Source organism: Ovis aries, chromosome 2 (assembly GCF_016772045.2).
Source record: "Ovis aries strain OAR_USU_Benz2616 breed Rambouillet chromosome 2, ARS-UI_Ramb_v3.0, whole genome shotgun sequence".
Classification (NCBI taxonomy): Eukaryota; Metazoa; Chordata; class Mammalia; order Artiodactyla; family Bovidae; genus Ovis; species Ovis aries.
Window position 1 is genome coordinate 214937847 of NC_056055.1, and position 20957 is coordinate 214958803.

Sequence of the window (20957 nt, forward strand, 5' to 3'; positions counted from 1 at the left end):
GACATACATAATTGTAAGATTTGTTTTACTGGTAAAATCAGATATATATGAAATCTGCCTGAAGAGAAAAGAGATGTCATCCTTAACAAACCGCAGGTTATTCTGTTCTCTGCTCTAGCAGACTACACAGTGGTGATGGAGGCTTCTGATTTCATGCATCCACATCTCTGGATCAGGTAGCGTGACACATATATACAACGGCAGTGATAACTAAAGCCTAATATGATTCAACAGTTTTCTGTATTTGAACAATGTGCTTGTGTACAGAATTTTCACCAGAAAGTTTTTATAGCAAACTTTTTATGTCAGAAGTTTATTTTATTGGTAAAATATTAAATAATATACAGAATTAAAAACTGCACTTACACTTCTGAGAAGAAATAAATCTTGGACAAATTATATGCTTGTTCCTGAGATTCCCTAAATTTATTCCAGTAGCTGTGCACTCAGACAGTACAAACCTTTATAATATAATCCTTTTCACAAAGTATTACAAAGTTTCTGCAGCTTCTTTAGTTGTACTCACATACAAACACACACTCACACATGCATATTACAACACTCATACACGTATACACAATACCCACATACATGCACGGAACATGTATGCGTGTGCATTAAAAACAAATGAAATACAAGTCCCACATTTTAGTCTGCAGTGATAGAACTGTTAGCGGAGGTCTCCAAATTGGTGTATAGCAGGGTGACTTGTCACACAACTGCAAAGACTGTTTCAGTATTTCCATAGTAAACCTCATTTTCTGAGGTATGGTATTTGAGCCTTAAAAAAACTACATTACACTGAGCAAACCTGACATACAAGATCTGGAATTTTAATTTTACATATATATTTATATATATATATATCTTTTTTAAACAATAGTTTTTATTTTCCCAAATTATTAGTTTGAAAAAAAATGAGGTTTACTGGTTTGACCTATCTTTTTTCGCTTCTAAAACTTAAAATATCCTAGAAACTGTCAAGCAATTAGTTTTCAAAGTAGTCTAATTACCTTTGGTATTGTTAAAGAAAAAAAAAAAATCTAAAATGGCCAAGACATATACTGTACAAATGCAGTAACTGCCTTTTAAAAAAATGCCAAAGAAATGTTATCTTTTTAATCAAAATATGTATTTACATTACAGCAGTTTTACTACAGGGACACAGATATAAAAAAAGAAAATCAGAATGCTACATATAAATATGTAGGATATGAAAAATATCTCTTACTTAAGTTGTATGAAAACAGGAGTGCTCCAAATATTTCTTAAAAATTTTCTCCAATAGGTGATAAGTGTTTAAAATTGAGCTAAGTGCTTTACTTTTATTTTAAAGTTCATTTCCAAAGGAGAAAAGAGAAATAGAAAAAAATATTAGGTTCTTAATTTAAAACACTGGACAAGGGTCTACGAAAAACAATTCAGTCTCTAAGAATTTCAACTTTAGGATACATTTCTCAGGCAAAAGATTACTAATTTCCAAAAAAATTTAGTCTAAATAAAGATATCATGAGATTAGACCAGTGGTTTCCACATTCTCTAATCTTTTGACTGTGGTGTGTTTTTCTTTTTGCTTGTTGTGTCCTTTAACATGCCATAATTTTCAAGAGTTTCTTTGTCTTTAACTAAAGAAAGAATAAGAAAAATAACCATCATTTTTAAGACTTCAAGGAAAGTATTGCACTTGTACAGAAAGTAAAGAAAAACATCTTTTAAACTAAGTAGCAGAAGCAATCGCTCTGGGATTGCAAATAACACATGGTCTAAAAAGTTCAACTATTAAGAGCAAATGGGGAGCCTGGAGAGCCCACTCCAAACCTGGAATATTATTATAGTAATGTTAAAGCATTTTCTCCCAGCTGGAAGATAGTTAAGACTTTTTGCTTTAGATTTTTAACATCTTTCTAAGTTCTTGCAAAAAAATTGTTTAATTTCTCATAACACATATTTTAGGAGAACAACCAAATCAGAACATAAAATCCAGCAAGAAAGGAAGGAAACATATCATGTTCTTATGATTACATAGTCTCTGAAGTCATATTTTAGATACCCAATATTTGAAAGTGAATGTAACACATGGGTTATATACCTTACTTGTTTTAATTCAACTACTTTTTAAAAAAATAGAAAACTACACTTGAATATAAAAATATGTCAGCAGATTATACAGCCAAGAAAAATCATACACAAAAAATTAAGACTTAAGAGACCTATGAACTGGAAATAAAAACCTGACCTAATCCTCAAACTAGTAGGGGGAAAGAGAGGCAGAGACAATGATGGAGGGAACATGGACAGAAAACAGAAAGGATGTGGTGAAAGCAGGCAAAATTTAACAGATCACAAAAAACTGATACACACAAGGGGATGCGATTTATGTTCAATATCTGAGAGTATACTTGACAAGTCAAAATGTTTTATCACAGTTTCAGAAACTGAACTACTTAAAAACACACACACACACACAAAAGAATAACAAAACAAAACCCAGAGTCTTTCCCTTGTTACAGTGTATTCATGAAAAAAAAAAAAAAATCCATTTCCAGTAAATTAAGTAGAATCCTGGTAAGTGCATAGTTGGGGAATCAGTGACCTCCACCCACTGAAGAAGCTTTTCTTACTGTGTGTCACTTGAGGTAATTTAAAGGGCCAGATTAACTGCAAACTGGCTTATCTAAACCTATAAGAAGTTTTATGCTGTACTTTTATGTGGCTTAGCAGAGGGCCTCTAAATTTTATATTTTATTCACAATAAAAAGGACATCTTAGAAAACTAGTCATTCACGTACCACTCTGTATGGGATAAAGGTTAATTCACAATAAATTTATACAGAAAATATACAAATGCAATGTTATGGGAGAAAAACCCCATAAACAGAATTAGGAACTTATTTTCAAAGAGTGTGTGTGAAAAATATCCACAAACTTACAGTACAGCAAGAGAAAACTAAAAAGCTAGAAATATAATGTTACATAAAAAACCTTATGGAAATTCCAAAATTTTAGGTTTCTGCAATAAATGTAAAAATATTCAAGGTGTCATTATTTGGCCTAGCAATACACTATGATAAAAAGAAACACTAGCATATCACAGCTTCTTGGTCATATGACATTTGCTTTGAATAACAAGCAGCTCATTTCTTTTTTAAAAAGCTGTCATATTTTAACACATCCATTGCAAGTAATACACAACCATGGTAGGAAACCATTTGAGATTATACTTTGGAGAATAGCAATATGATATGACTCTTCAATTCTGTTTTGTTTAAGGAGAATTAATGGCCTGCTTCTTTACATCATTCCACACAACATTAACAGGTTAGAAGAGGACATTCTAAGACTAGCAGAACACTAGACTATAGGTGAAATTCCAAAACAATACTGTATTTTATTGATTCAAAATTCCACTAATAAAGCCTTGTTTGATACTAGATCTTATTCTTCCTTAAAAACAAAACAAAAATACATACCATACCATAATGCAATTCACAGCTACAATTTCCCTCCATCTCATATACTACCTGCATATCTTGTAATGGTATTCAGAAATACTATCAAACTAAAAAGACAGCAACATCTGGTTTCAAAGTTTTCTTTTACTTTAAGCAGATGAGCTGAAAGTCTCTGTATGGGAAATTCCTCTAATGGTTTTGACCTAAGAACACGAAGATGAATTATATAGTAATTTTAAGTGATTTTTAAAAATGCGTAATATAAGTGGTGTAGAACTAAACAGCTAACCAACACTCAATGCATTTTAAAAAGGCACAAACATAAATAAATTTTATAAGTATTTGATACATTAAATTCAGGACCTTAAGACCAGTTACTGTATATTTTAATTATTTTGCAGAAACTGGAGGCTTAAAACATTTCTAAGATAATTTTCATATAGATAAACTTCAATTTCACCCTCTACTCTTTTTTTCTTTTGCCTCTGGGGAATTTTCTGTTTTAGAATAATTTTCATACAGACAATATTTACTGAAATAATATATAAAATAGAATGAAAGATGATCACAAACTATAACATCCCTTTTTGTAAAATTAATAATTCAAAATTAAAAAATAACATAGCCAATACCTCCTATAATCTAAGTTCTGTCTGGAAACCAGGAGCATAGAGTTTTTTATTTGTATTTTTGCAGACTTCTCTGTTCTTTTTCCATTCACCTTAAGGAATCAGTTTAAAGATAACAAAAGTAAAACATCATTTTCACCTAAATGCCTTCACTGATGTAATTTTTGTCAAACATTTATAAAATATCATAAAAACTTCATGGTTTTGTGACGTCTAAGACTGAAATACAAAACCCATAAATAAAAACAATACCGAGCTCACTAAAACATTGTTGCCTTTCTCCATTTGCCAACAAGTAAAACTTGAAAACTCTTTCCATTTAAGAGTAATTTATGTTTCTTTCACTTTAGAGGTTATGTGAAATCAGCTTAAAAGTTTTTTTTTGATTCATTGTTTTGATTTGTTCTGGAAGTACATAGTAAAGACTCAAGGTTTAAGTTGAATAGTTGTGACTACTCCTAAAGATAAACTAGTAACTTTAATATTTCTCTATACAGTCTGATAAAATAAACCTATTAAGTTGCTCCAGTATTAATCATAATTTTAACTCTCTATAGGCTCCTGTAACACACCTGATTACTCTAATTTCTTTTTTTCATGAATTTTCTTTAAAAGAATGTGTATGTATACTATGATGCAGGCACACAGCAGCTTGAACGTATGTAGGGGATACAGTCCCTCCTTGCAGCCAGATCTGAATCCTAGTCGCTCATTCTCCCATTTTGTCCTTCCAGAAGATTCACAACAGAATGTTTCAACAGCTTGAAATCTCTTCCAATTTGCTTATTGGTCACTTTCACTATTGTAAAAAGCCAGGTTAGAATGGCTTTAAAAAAGTGATTGACCACTTTTAGAGAGAGGCAATACATATCTTTTAAAATGAGCTGGATATAAAATTCTGGGGAAAATTAGGGCAAAACAACATGACGCATTTTTGCCAAACTGGAAAATACAGAGGCTAACCCATTTACATGCCCCTCAAATACTCTAATGTGATATCTCACCTAAATAAACTGAGCATATAACTGTTATGTAAAACTTGATTTATTTGGTGTCTGACCCTCATATTTATTTTTAGGTGCAACCATCTTGCATATTTCCTTTTGTGAAGAAGCATGCAAATATAGCCATCCAGAGTTTCCCAGAAAGCACTGTGTCCACAAAAATTCTACCTAACGTACACACTGGAATTGACCTTTTCCTCATTTGCCCCTGCTGCACCCTAAGCCATCTTTGTCCCTAGTTGTTCCTCCTATGAAGCTAAGAAAGTACACGTAATACACTGGTGGATACTTTTTGAAAAAAGATTAAAAAAAAAATGGAATCAGAAAGGGAGAGTGCCATTAGTACTGTCCTCAGCAGATAACTCTACAATTCTGTAGGTCCACTGAAATCAGTTACATCCCTGGGCAGGTAGGTACATGATTGTTCATATACTGAAAAAAAAAATTAGTAAGCAGGAAAAAAATTCATAGATGATGCCAGCAGAAATTCACACATAGCCAAAATTACAAACATATTGACTGCCATCCAAATGTTTCCTTAATTTATAGTAAAACACAAAATCACTAACCTTAAATTATTTACCTTCCTCCAAAAGGAAAAAAAATGAAATTCCAATTATATATGAGTGGTTGGGATAGATGGGGTAAGTCTCTAAGACACACTTCACCTATGAATAATACATTGTATGTTCAAAATGAGGTAATGCACCCGAGCATGCAGGAAAAAAAGTGACAGTTAACATGCTATTTAAAATATTTCACATCTCCGATTTGGTGCTTTGTCTTAGATGTAAAGGAACAATTTGGGTATTATTTCTCCAAAAATAATTGCCACAGAGGGCCAGTGAAAGACAGCTGGGTTGTAACCATTTTTTGCCTAGCTCTAGCTGTGTCAGTGCTTAGACGCTGCTTATACAAGTGAATGGCAAACTGAAAATGGGTGATGAACAGTACTGGGGCCAGACCTGCTTATCCATCATAGTTCTCTAGTGTTGCTAATTCTCACATCATTCTGCACTAGAAAACACAGTTTCAACATCCCATTGAATGATTTTTTTAGAGCAGTCATCACTTACTGCTTAATGTAATTTTAACATTCAGAAATGGTTATCAGACAATCCAGTCATGGTCAGGCCTGTCCTCTCTAAACACAAGCAGTGAATTCTCCCTCCAAGTGGGCCCCCCACAAATGAATTTAATCAGTTTCACTCAGTTCCTCCCCTCTAATGCTGTTAGACTGCAAAGAAAAAACAAAACACCCATATAAATGAAATTAAAATCTGTCCATGAAATATGCCAATGTATACATGAATTAAAAGAAGAAAAATTCTTTAGTAAGGGATTGAGATTCATAAGAGCTTATATATATATTGATAGTTTCACGTTTTCAAGACAGAAAAGTGTGGACATGAACACTTTAGCTTGGAGGTTCGGTTGCATTCTAGACTCCAAGAAGGGTAAATATAAGCTTCTGTTTTTGTCTGTTTTATCTATAATGCACTGGTTACAAAGAAGTTGCTTTTTCCTTGTACCAAAAGTGGTAAATATTATTGAAGAAATACTAGAATAAATAGCCCTAGTTCCATAACCTTATGTGGTTCAAGTTACCATACTTGGGTCAAATTAGCAACTGCTCTGAGGAGATTTTCAAAGAAATAGCCTACAGCAAGATTTTTAAGACTTTCCACCAGAAGAATAAAAGATGAACAGACTATGGACAAAACACTGGGGGTGGGGAGTGGTCAAAGCTTGAAAAATAAAACCAGTGAAAAGAGAAATACCAGAAAAGGGATTTCTGGGTGAGTTTTTCCCCCCTACTGTTAGCCTAATTATATTGATATTTTTCTGCTGACTGGTTAACACTGATTAAATGCTGATACAGTGACAATCGTAAGCATACATTTTAGAAAGGAATATGTATACTATGCTGCCATCACATTACAGCTGTAAAAGAAAACTTCCCAAACAAATTTAAGAAAAGTAGAGGTCCCTTCTGAAAACTACTGAATGCCTCTTAGCCACTCTTAGACCATATGTTATTCTGAAAACTAGATAAAAACACTATTTGTTAAAGGTGTTCAAAGTAAGGCTGCCAGGGTGTCTATAAAATGCAAGTCATCAAAACTATGGAAAAACAGTGCTTAAGTTTAGAAAAATAAGATCATAGGACCTCAGATGTATTGTAGCTGTCCTTAACTACCTGTAGTTTATAAGTTTTGCTATATGGTACAGGGTACAACATACCGTATTATAAATTCCACAGGGGAAGTAAACATAGAACCCACAACAACTACTCATCCAAGGAGTTATCATGGAAAATAATGTGTGTGTGTGTTCCATGATCTCTAGAGGAAAAGGAAAACAATTTACATTTTGAAACAAATTGTTCTTTGACTGATAAAATTACTTATCCCACTTAAAACTGTGAAAGTCCAACCCAGAAAATGCTAATCTTTCCTGCCTTTGCACAATCCTGAACATTAGTGGCAAATTAGAATCCTTAGATGAATCTTTATGAATCAAGTGATTTTTTTTTTTCAAAGCATGATATACCTTATATCTATGCATGGCAGAAATGAACTGCTCTTAAATTCCCACACAATAAACAAGTCAAGCTGTTAAGGAACAATGTCCCCTGTCTCTTCTCTCTTCCGTTTCTTCCTTATTGTAATCAGGCAGAGCAAATGACACTGCGTCCACAAAATAAGAATTAATGACAGTAACAATGTTAAAAAAAAAGGTATGTCGACATCTGAGGAAGGTGGGATTGTAAGTGCAGTATTTCTTCATGTGCAGTTCGTTACTTCATAGGGGTCCCCTTTGGAATGAAAAGGCCTAGTGGAATGTGTGCTCCCCTCGAACAATGTGTGATGAAAACTCGTAACGGTCCTGGCTTCTGTAGCCACAGATGTTGCATTCCAGTGGGTCCCGGTAGCCATGGCAACCCATGTGAATGGTGTACATGACATGGTCTAGGAAAAGGACTCGGCAGTGCTCACACTTGAAGGCTCTAATCTGTTCACCTTCTCCATTGAAGACCTTGTAGATGTCCTTCAGTGAGCCCTTAGGAGCCTTGGTGGTATCCAAAGCCTTGACATCCTCCTTCATGTAAGCTGGGCTTTGTTTCCTCTTGGGATTTAAGGCAGGGTTTCCTTGGTAAGACTGGTGGTCATCATGGCTGCTTTCTGAGTCAGTAGAATCTAGGCAGCTATTGCTGGGAGAGGCCTCTCTTTCCTGGGGTCGACTCTTTGGTCTGATGAGAGAGATAGGGCCATCCATGTTGTTTTCATGACTATCGGAGGTTTCCCTGCTAATGGGTCTTTCTATCCTATTTGGATGATAGACCTGAGAATAAGCTGAGCTTATAACCGGGGCCACCTCCGCGATTGTGCTTGGCGGGTGCTGCATCAGAGGGTGAAGGGCCTCAGCTCCAAGGTAGGTGATTGCATTGTTGATGGCTTGGTCCATCATATGAGACTGCATCAGCTCAGCCTCCTTCTCATATGTTAAGTTCATATCAAAGTGAATGTCTGGGTAGCTGAATCGCATGATCTTCTCTCCTGAATAGAAGAGGGGAAGAAAAGCAAAAAGGTTGGAAAAAAACAAGAACACAACACAATGAATAGCTTGACTAAGGATATATACTAATCACTTTCGTTTTCCATACTATGGTATATCTTATTCTTTAGATCAAGTATTTAGGCTCTTTAATTCTGCTGAGACTCACAAATATTCTTAACCTACAGAGAGGATTAGTAATAAAAATGTCACAAGCCATTTGTACTTGTTCTAATGCCATCATGAAAATTTATCTGGCCTGAAAGGTATGATTGAGTGTGTGTTATCTTATTTTCATTCTCTATCAAAGTTTCCACTTGTCTAGAGCTCAGAAACTGTAGAAGAAAGAAGAAATACCAGGTAAAAATAGTCAGAGATTTACTTGTTTTTGCATATTTTAAACATCAGTGACCAAGCCTCAAAGATCATAAAAACGAGAGTGATATGGTTATAACACCTGTGTTATCTCACTATCGTGTATGGTTAATTTGGTTGATTTAGCTGCTATGTTAGAGAAAGATTATAGACCAAATATATCTCATTCTGGAAAATTTTTAAATGCCACAATTAAAATACTTTTTAACAGTTTAATTGATAAACTGAATGAAATTTAGGGTTATATAAAAATAGGGTATTTCCCAAAGCACTTACTCATTATAAACTTGAAAATGGTTGTTTCATTGTTTTGCTTCTTGAAACGGATAATCATTCATTTTTGCATCACCCCTTTCTTATTTAGACACATATGTTATTACTATATGAACACCCACTGTTAGTTTTCTATATAGTTTCTTGACAGAGAGAGATCTGTAGTTTTACTTTTTAACATTTACTTCAACTAATTTAATTTTACTTCAACATTGTATATTAACATAATATCTAAGCTTAACCAATTAAAGAGTTGGTGCAAAAAACAGTAGTGTAGATTTTTCTCCTTCAAATATTGCCAGCTTTGGACAGAGTATTTTCTCTTTTAAAAATTCTTCCATTAAATCACTGTGTTCTCCTACTAATGCTTACTTTGACTAACATGTGCACTGATCCATAGAATTGTATTCTGGAAAAATACTTTTATGTGGCTAGTATTATTTCAGGGTTGAAGGAAGGTCTCCCATCAGAGTAATGAAAATTGAAAAAGAATATGAATAATTATTTCATAGCATACAATTAAGATATTGTAGTGTCAAGAGTTCAAAAGTTAAGCTGTGCTGTGTTTAGTCACTCAGTCGTGTCCAACTCTTTGCAACCCCATGGACTGTAGCCCACCAGTCTCCTCTGTCCATGGGGATTCTCTAGGCCAGAATACTAGAGTGGGTTGCCTTTCCCTTCTCAAGAGGATCTTCCCAGCCCAGGGATCAAACCCAGGTCTCCCACATTGCAGGCAGATTCTTGACCGACTGAGCCACCAGGGAAGCACTGTTTAGAGGGTGTGACAACAATTTAGGGATTATTTATAATACAGTGGGATATGTGGTAAGGGGTCAACTAAGGAATACAAAACTCACAGTATTAATAAAAGAAAGCTTCCTGAAGACAGTGACATCACAGAATGAATGTGATGACAAATATTAGCCAAGTAAAGGAAGGGTAAGGGTTGGAGAAGCTGGTAGGAAGGCTCAGAGGCAGGAGGGCATGACTCATCCTAGGGATTACTAACACTTTGCATATGGCTGAGAATGGAAACAGATGAGAAAGTTGTTATCTGATAATGTAGGGCTTATTCAAGAGCTAAGGAATTTGAAATCTATCCTGAGAGAGGTAAGAACTGAAAGGGTTAAACAGGAGAGTGACTAACTAGATAATTATTTAGCAAGATGATTTAGGATGCTGTTGCTACAGGGATGTAGAGATCATGGGTGGCTTCCTCTAGTAGAGAAGCAGTGGAAATGGCAAAAACTAGATGGAATGGAGAAAATATTAGGAAATGTTGCTAGAACTTGCTGACTATCTAGAAATAGAATGAGAAAAAGAAAGAGGTTAAGTATTGAGCCAATGTTTCTGGCCTGGGAAACTTAGTGGATGGCAATGGGAGATAGAAAAGATGGTGAATTCAGATTGGGAAAGACTATGAGTAATAGTCATGTCTAATAAGTACTGAGATACAGTCTCAAATTCAGAAGAGAGATTTGGGCTTGAGATACAGATATAAGAATCATCGGTTAATAGAAATTAGCTTCTGAAGCCAGGGGAATAGATGATATCACAAAGGCATAGGTAAAATGTGAAAAAAGAGGTCAAAAATGGAACCTGGAAGAACATCAAGATTTTTACACCTGCCCATAGACTAGGGCAAGTGAGATTAGAGTCCCATGCTTAGAGAGCCCTGGGTCTCACTCCTTATAAAGGAATAAGGAATGTGGAGGGCCAAGGGAATGTGCCAATCTGGAGCTTACACGCTAGACTATACTCTGGGTGCCCAGCATGCCAGAATTCTTTGTCCAAATGGCCCAGAACTTGCACTGAGAGTGGCAGAGTCCTCTTCACAGTATCCATTCCCTGAGTACCAACTTTGTTGCTGGTAGGTACACGCTAAGGCCTGAAGAACGGTCAGTGCACTACTCTTTATGGGCTGTGAGTGGGGTGGGGCGTGGAAAGAGTTTGGATGTGTAGACCAAATGTAGACATCAATGAGGCCCCTCTTTGATGCTGCATAGAATCAGGAGTGGGTTTAAAAGAGGGGACTGACTGCACACCAGGGGGGTTTGTTCTGCACATGCCTTCAAGTTCTGGTGTGGAACTCTGAGGAATCTGTGAATTCTATATTATTTGAACTCAGTCTTCCAGATTAGGTTAGAACACAATAGTTTTAAATTTAAGCCTGATTTATAATATTAAAATAATTAGGCATATGAATTGAGTCCTCCATTAGGACTGTAGAACCATTCGCATAACTGTTAGGGGGAATCCATTAAAAGGACTGAGAAGGAGCAGTCAGAGCAGCTGGAAGAGATGCAAGAGAGATCAGTGTCACTGAAACCAAGGAAAGAGAGAGTTTCTAAGAGTATTAACTATTCAGTAGTGAAAATATGCTCCAATCTGAAAGTCCTCTGGACTTGGCACTATAAAGAATAATTTCAGTAGAACATGAGGACAAAAGCCAGGCTGTGTAGGCTGGAGAATGAGTAGAAAGAAAAACAATATTATAGAAAGCAATCACAGAGAACTCTTTCAACAATTACATCTTTGAAGAGAAGGAGAAAGTTAGGTAGTAGCTGGAAAAAGACCTAGGTTTGAGGTTAGATTTTTTTTTTTAAATGATGAGAATTTATCACATTGAATGCCAAAAGAAAAATGCCAATAGAAGGGATATGTTAAAAATATATGTGAGAAAGGGGGAAAATAATAGTGCAAGTTATTTGAGGGGCTGGGATAGGAGAATTCCAGGGAACAAGAAGAAACATTAATTAGAAAGAAGGATGCTGCTATCATCCATGAAAGAAGAGAGCATTCATGTGGGTGCACATATCTTACAGGATTAGTGATAGTTGAAATCATGTCAACTGTTTTTATTTCCTAAGAATCTAGATGTAATATCACCAAGGTGTGAGATACCATCTTTTGGGAGAGTAGGGAAAGGTTGAAATGGCCCTATGTGTTGAATATGAGAAAAGACTGTTCAGGGATGGATAAAAGGAAGGCTGCTATATAGTAGGGATGGGACAATTGGTATTTGAGATCAGTTACTCATTTATTTACAGTGATGACAATTTATAAGGCTGTGGGATTTTCTCTAAAATTACTAGCAGCTATGTAGATGTGGAAAAGGGTTCAGTTGGCTTCATTAGAGGGTAGGCATTTTACTAGTTGAAAGACAGAAGGACAGTAAGACAACAGAGTCATGGAATCCAAACTGGATAAGAAAAGAGAGGATGAAACAAATACACAGCAAGTTCAAGGATCATTGGCCTGGTGAGCTTGATAAAATCAAAGGAGAGTATTTAATGAGGAAAGTGATAAAAAGAAATTTATAGTAAGTGAGGAATGATGATATTTCTCATTTCAAAAGGCATCATAAAAAAACTACTATGCAATTGTTTGTTATATAGTTGAACCTTGAACAACATAGGTTAGAACTGCACAGGTCCATTTATAGGAGGATTTTTTCCAAGAGTAAATACTATAGTACTGCATGATCCATGGATGGTTGAATCTATGGATGCAGAAAGGTGGATATGGACAACTGTGTGTAAGGAGGGTCATCTGTAAGTCATATGCAAAGTTTCCACTGCATTAAGGCCATTGCCCCAAACCCTGTGTTGTTCAAGCGTCAACTGTGTATTACCACTAGGACAGAATCCAAATAAAGAGAAAAATATCATCAATTTCTAATAAAAAACTAATGTTCTTATTTTAGAATAAAATTTTTTTAATGTATCCCTCTTTTCTACGGGATGCAACTAAGTCAAATTGAGAGTAGCATCTAAATCATAGGAAACATAAAAACATTACAAAGATGAGAACTAAAACAGAATAGTAATAAATTTCATATTTTCCCAATGACATAGACATTTAATAGACATCCAGCAAATTAACCAATTTTGTAAAACAGAAGAACTGGCATTTTAAAAGGGTTATTTATAAGCAGGAAGAAAGAGAGACAGAAAGAAAAGTGACTCAGGGCCCAAAACAGATCTGAGTATACTCTCAGGGGCTGGTTTGAAACTGTGTGTGCTGCTAAGTCACTTCATTCATGTCCGCCTCTTTGAGACCCTATTGACCACAACCCGCCAGGCTCCTCTGTCCATGGGTTTCTCTAGGCAAGGATACTGAAGTAGGTTGCCATGCCCTCACCCAGGGAATCTTCCTGACCCAGGGATCGAAGCCATGTCTCTTAAGTCTCTTGCATTGGCAGGAGGGTTCTTTACCACTAGGGCCACCTGGGAAGCCCTAGTTTTAAACTGACCTAGCATAAACTATGATCTTTGGGCTTCTTTCAATGAACTTTGTCAGTTAACTTCTCTAGCTTATCTTAAATTCATATTTTGGTGATTTGTTAGTTCTTCAATTTTACATTGAAAAGAAATCTTCTCTAAGTGTTTACTGGAATAGGAGAATTTTATCACCCTTCCCCCTATGAAATAAGCAAAGCAAAGGTTTTCTCTCAGTTACTACTCAACCCTCATAAAGATGTTCCACAATGTATTTTGACACTAGAATGTGAGAATCTGCTTATTTTTTATCTCTTCTAATTTTTACTCTATATGTCTATAAGAATATATATTATATATATAAATAATGAAAATTCTTTATATTGAATCTGTTATTCATTCAGCTCTTTTTGAAAATAGCTAGATAATTCTGTAACCTCAGAGATAATTTATGACTATAGTATTATAATATGCAGAATGATGCCAACTCTGAGTGCAACAAAGAATATCTGAAGGCTTGGAAATGAAAGTCTAATATATCATATCTAATCTTTTCAGTTTAAAACATAAGCTACATGAAAACAAAGATAAAAATATGAACTGTAGCTCCAAATATGAAACATCTTGAATGCAGATTGCTGAATTACTTATTTTAATGCAAAACTGAACAAAAAAATTTCTCTTCATTCTAGATTAAATACTTGGGGGGGATGCATGCTCAGTTGTGTCTGACTCTTCATGCAACCCCTTGGACTACAGCCCTCCAGGCTCCTCTGTCCATAGGATTTCCCAGGCAAGAATACTGGAGTGGGTTGCCATTTTCTCCTCCAGGGGAATCCTCCCTGCATCTCTGGCACTGGTAGACAGATTATTTAAAAGCATTAATTTTGTGGAAAGAAAATGGATTAAAAACCTGGCTAATAGGTTACATCTTTTTCTTTAAGTATTGTTATTTGTTATTATATTTTATGTAAGTACGGGCCATGAGGGCTACTTTGGGCTTTCCTGAGAGCTCAGTTGGTAGAATCTGCCTGAAATGAAGGAGACCCTGGTTCAATTCCTAGGTCAGGAAGATCCTCTGGAGAAGGGATAGGCTACCCACTCCAGTATTCTTGGGCTTCCCTTATGGCTCACCTGGTAAAGAATCCACCTGCAATGTGGAAGACCTGGGTTCAGTCACTGGGTTGGAAAGATCCCCTGGAGAAGGGAAAGGCTACCCACTCCAGTATTCTGGCTTGGAGGATTCCATGGACTGTATAGTCCATGGGGTCACAAAGAACTGGACATGACTGAGCAACTCTCACTTCCTTTATATAATAGGCTTCAATTTGAGATAACAATGGAGTCCTATCACTCCTCCCTTTTTCTTAGGCCCACATGCCTAAGGGTATGTAGTGTGTGTGTGCGTCTGTGTGTAATGTCACACATACTTTGTGTGTAGTATAATGGAGAAAAGAGATGACCATTTATTTCATGAATTGAAACATACCATATATATTCATATATACATGGGAACATGCCTTTGCTCATTAAAATTAGCTTTTACAGAAATAAGACCCTTTGTAATGCTTACCCACAAACTTCTGTGGAGTGGAGCTTTTACGTTTTCCCATATTCCCTGTGAGCTTCTCTATGACAGCAGGTCTCTCAAAAGGCACCAGAGAAATATTGTTGTCCATAATAGGCTCTTGTTCCTTACAATCTTCCATAGGAGGTACTATATAAAACCATACAAAAAATGTAATCTGATAATTTCTTCAACATTTAAAAAAGATGCAAAGCTGGACTTTCCACCTCAACATGTGTTACACAAATATAAAAACTAGCATGGTAGAGTAAAAGCAATTAGAAAGAATAACCTCTAATGTTAAAGTATACTGTTAATTTTACACACACACACACACACACACACACACACGCACAGAACTTGTTTTTATCCAAGTCTCTCTCAGATCAATGACATACACTGTTGCCACTACTGGTGGCCAACATGTTCTTTTTCTCATTTTATTCCTCTGAAAGTGTTTTTTTAACACTGATTAAAATCAATACTAACTTTAAGACTGCATTATTCTCAAGGCTTTTGGAGTTTATTTTTCTAAAACAATTTAAGCAAGTCAACTTGTTTCAGAGGAAAGGTTATACAGACACACAGAAGAGCAGCATATTTAATCAGTTTTTTTCACCCATGTATTTTCCTGTAGCAGATTTTCTATCTGATGAACTGAAAGAGCTGTGAGCCCTGTTGGCTGTGGCTACCTACCTGCACAAAGCAGCCTTCATGACGGAGATCCGATTCTGAACATGTCCGTGCATAGTAAATGGTGACAGCTTTATGATTGTAATTTATTTTAAAAAGAGCTCTTCAGCAGGATAAAAGAATCCATTTCCAAATTGGCATATTTGCTCACTAAACTACTGTTCTAATTCATCTGACATAAACTCTCCTGCGCTGCTCCCTTTTCATCCCATCTGTCTAAGTGGCTGTGGGTTAATATATTGGCTCATAGATACTGACATGAGATATTGACATGTATGGTATAGACACAGAACTTAAAGTTATTTTTGAACAAAAATACTTTCAAAGGACATTTAACTAAACATAGAGTAACACTGGAGACAGACTGCACGTGCATGCTAAATCACTTCAGTCGTGTCTGACTCTTTGTTACCCTACGGACTGGAGAGCACCGCCTGGCTCCTCTGTCCATGAGATTCTCCAGGCAAGAATACTGGAGTGGGTTGCCATGCCTTCCTCAAGGGGATCTTCCCGACCCAGGGACTGAAGTTAAGTCTCTTATGTCTCCCGCATTGGCAAGTGAGTTCTTTACCACTATCACTACCTGGGAAGCCTGATCAGTGGATTAAAACCAACATTTGCAGAAAAGACCATAATTTATTATTTCTTGATTATTGTCACTTTTTAACAGTTGAACTTGTGTTAGCACTGTTTGGAAATCTAAAGGTTTCATATCAGGATATCTTGTTCATCATGCACTGTAAAGTGATTTACAGAATGATAGCTTTACCATGTGAAACACAATGCATTATCCTTTACAGGGGCAGACACTAAAAGTAAGGAGGCAAGAGATTAAAGTTAAGAAAATCCAGTGCACAATTCAGGTGACCTATTTAATAACCAATACAGGTTATAGATTTTGAAGAAATGAAAAATGGCATCAGAAGATGTAAGTCAGACCTGCTTAAAGATATCGATATTCAATCTAAGTTTTGGGTTAACCTAGTATAGGCAGGTGATGGGCCAGAAAAATTCAGTCCTCAATCTCTATTTTAATGACAAGGGATCCTATAATTTTTAAGTGTTAATTTGGAAAAATTTCCAAGATGAGACTTAGAAACAAAGAAACACTTGTATACTGCTATAATTCATGATATACAAATAAAAAAAGTATGTGTCTAGACATTACTTCGGAGAGGGCAATGGCACCCCACTCCAGTACTCTTGCCTGGAAAATCCCATGGGCAGAGGAGCCTGGTAGGCTGCAGTCCATGGGGTCGCTAAGAGTTGGACATGACTGAGTGGCTTCCCTTTCACTTTCCCTTTCATGCATTGGAGAAGGAAATGGCAACCCACTCCAGTGTTCTTGCCTGGAGAATCCCAGGGATAGGGGAGCCTGGTGGGCTGCCGTCTATGGGATCGCACAGAGCTGGACAAGACTGAAGTGACTTAGCAGTAGCAGCAGACATTACTTAAAACATGTCCTCTCTTAGGAACAGTTAAATAAGAAAAAAAAAAAAACCAAACAACAACTTAAAGCAAAGAATCAATGTCCATAGGAATTCAGGTAAGGGGGTCCAGGAAGATATGGTGGATATTCATATAATTAGATATAGATTACTGTCAAAATTTTAACTTTTGCTTTAGATGTTGAATTCACGGTCACTTACTACATCATCAAAAAGTAACTATTTAATTGAAATACAGGCCATGAATGGGCCCAAGATGAAAATATGTCATGAACCAAGATCTGAAATAAAATACGGAAAGAAAAAAATGTTTGTTGTTGTAAATTTTGCTAAAAAACAGCAAAACTGGTTAACAGGGTTTGCCCCAAAATTGAATATACTAATTAGTTTTGAAATGAGTTGTCTAGAACTTGGCAGTTTTGCTCAAGTCTCACCTTGAATTTTCACATTTGCACACATTTAACACTCAAAACGAAACCTGGGTGTGGGAACTGTCCCACACCACATCCACCTCAATTCAGGTGATTTGTCCCAAGTTCAATGAAGCTCATGTGAACTGAAAACAATGACTTTGGTAGAGCTCTGGTCTTACTTCTACTTCACAACAGACTTTTACATGTCAAATAATAGTCTTGTTCTACCATACTGGCAATAATAAAAACAACAGACTCACCCTATATACTAAGTACTTTTTTAAGGCTTTCCATTTAATAATCTAATTAATGCTTTCAACAACCCCCTGAGACAGGTGCAATTACCATTTCCATTTTACAGATGGGGAAACAAAGACCCAAGATGTAATTTTCTCACTGTGCTTTAAAAAAAAAAAAAAGTAGTTGATTTACAGTGTGTTTTGAATTGAAGTACAGTTCATTTACACTGTGTTTTAAATTGAAGTATAGTTGATTTACGATGTGTTTTTATTTTTTCAAAAAAACTTAATTGAACCATTTTCTCAGTGTTTATATCTAGGTAGAACCTAAGTGGTGTGACTCCAGAGCAGGGCTCTTAGCCACTATTTGAGTATTGACTTTGTATAAACAAGTTTGAAATACATTTAAGGTTTCCATTGAGAGAAGATCTGATACATTTTATATATTATGTAACTAATCTCAATTATTTGCTTTCATGAATCTGGGTGCAACTCATCAAAATGTTTCCAGATATACATTACTTGAAACACAAAACAAGTTCTCTGGTTAGTAAGGTATTAATAGTATTGTATGACATTCATCTAGGCTAAGAAAATACCAACTTCACTTATTAGAACAAATTTCATAACCAAATATCTTTCTTGATATTATTTTTGAAGTTATAAACAGCATAAAATGTATTTATCCTTGCATTATTTCATTATCTCATCATATTGATAAATCACAAAGATAGAACCATACAAGTATTTCCAATATTGCTATTTTGCCAAACAATTCACTCAAATTTCAAATTCCAGGAAGACACACTCTGAGAGACCTAGATTAGGTCACATGTCCACATCCCCCAGAAGAGGGCAGGGCACTTAGACTGACAGTCCCACTGTGCCTTCGCCCAATGGGAGAGGACAGCTCTCGAAAGGAAAATGGAAGCTTTGTTAAGTACAGGAGAAGAAGGGCAAGTATGATAAAGACAACACATGTCTTCTATTTTGTCACAAATTTTCTCCATGTTGAAGAACATAAAAAGAAACTTTTCATTTATCTTAATTATATTCTTGACAACAGTGGACAGTGCCCACACTTGAAATTACTCTTTCCATTTTCCCATCCTCTAGTCTCACTCAGCTTCATTGCACTTCTTTTTCCCCCCTTCTCAATGTGTCCTTGTCTTTCTAGCTGTCTCATTCCATACTTAACTATATAACCTCATAAAATCTGTTACTTTAGATTACTACCTATATAAGGATGGCTCCCACATCTTTATTGCCTACTGAGACTTCTCTTAAGAGCTCGAGATCTATATATTCAACTTCCTTCTAGACAGTTTTACTTGGCTGTCTCTCACAGGTGCATAAAAGATAATGTGTTCAAAAACTGAAATCTCTATTTCCCTCCCCAAACTTTCTCTTATTTTTCTAATTTCCATCTCAGTGAAGAGCACTATCTACATGGTCATCCATACTAGAGACTTGTGGCAAATCCTAGACTTTTGCCCATTCATCCAGTCTCCTCCTGCCTCCTCAGATATACACTCATGGAGATTCCAAATGTCTTAGATGCTACATTTATAGTTGCTCTCAGTGTTTAAAGTGTTCTGAACATTGATGGCTACTAGGCCCAACTCAACCAATCAGGAGACTGTTGCCATGGTCTACATGGTCCTATCTTGACTCTTCTGATCTCCTGTCCGCATTTCTAGCAATGAAATGTAAAAATAATATTTTTTAGGATAAAGAATAAAATTCATAAAATTCTTTGCTTAGCACAATAGGTCCTTCACTGCCTTTCGCTCTCTGGCCTCATCACCTTCCAATTTTTCTTGCCTTTACCAACCAGGCTCTAATTATACATAAGTACTTGGAGGTCCTTAACCCACCATGCTCTTTTAGACTTCTATTTCTTTATACTTGCTGTTCTCTCCACATGAAACACCCCTTTCCATTTATTTAGCTCGCTCTTCTGCCTTTCAAACTCCACTCAAACATAATTTTCCCTAGAAATTCCTCTTGGGACACCCACTGTGACTTAGATACCTGTCCTCTGTGCTCCCATAATGCTTATCACTAAGTACTGTAACTGCTGGTTGACTGGTCTGTTTCTTCTAATAGTTGGTAAGCGACCTCAAGTAGGGACTGCATTTTATTTGACTCTGTCTTCAGAAGATGTGAGACAAATAAGAATCAATGGATGTTTACTAAACAAACATCTTGAAATGCTGTCACTCATTAGAAACCAGTGAAAGAAACTTACTAGGAAGTTTATATGTTACCAATTATGCCTCCATCCTTGCAATAAAGAAATTCCCTTTACCAAATAATTCAAAACATAAACCTAAGAATATACATTCTTGCTTTAAACTTGGCCATCTTTTTGGTTCACAGTTTCATTTTTGTCTTCAGGCAAGGAGGAAAAGCTAATTACATACTTCGCTTGTTAAAGCTTTTTCTTCAAGCTGAGAAGACTTGAAAAATGAGCATAAAATAACTTTTAAATAAGATAATCTGCCATAAAATGCAATTCATTTTTATCTTTACTTCTAAAACTGCAAGTCATTAATTTCCTCCTTTTTATCAAACTTGAGAACTTTTGATCCTAACTTGCAAATATATACTTTTTTCCTGCTGCTCCTCTTTATCTTTTCCTTGGCATTCTCACTCCTAGTCTCTCCTCACACTCCAGTCAGGCATCTATCCTATGTTCTACATCGGTGATGCTGTTTTTTAGAAGACACAGATTTGATTACCCCAGTGAAATTTAAAAACTGGATGAGCATGTAAAACTCTATCTCTGCATCACAACCTACTATTTTAGTCTCATTTCCTACCATCCCTTGAACTCCAACTGCATTCAGTATCCAGAAACTTGTTAATGTTCATTTATATCTCTAAGTCTTAGCTTATGACAGCTTCTCATCCTGGGATGTATACTTTTTGTGAATCTGATCTGTGCAATTTTTTCTCATCCTTATGTATGGAGCAAAAACTTCATTTAAGAAACTTCCCTTGATTTCTCCAGGGTTAGGTGACTTTTGCATCTATGCTTCAGGAGAAGTGTTTATACACCTTTATTAGAGCATTTGCTTCAT

The 20957-nt window shown here is 35.9% G+C and overlaps 1 protein-coding gene across 14 annotated transcripts in view; it reads right to left on the reverse strand.

Annotated features, from left to right (window-relative positions):
• Positions 1 to 297: 297 nt before the first annotated feature.
• IKZF2 (IKAROS family zinc finger 2) overlaps positions 298 to 20957 on the reverse strand; it is a 178915-nt gene continuing 158255 nt past the window's right edge. For all 14 annotated transcript variants that reach the window (XM_060411260.1, XM_042244196.2, XM_060411255.1 and 11 more), the window contains 2 exons: positions 15085 to 15228; positions 298 to 8645 (listed from right to left, as the gene is read on the reverse strand). In XM_060411260.1, coding sequence (XP_060267243.1) covers positions 7921 to 8645; positions 15085 to 15228 — 869 coding nt within the window. In that variant the 3' untranslated portion in view covers positions 298 to 7920. The remainder of the gene's footprint in view (positions 8646 to 15084; positions 15229 to 20957) is intronic.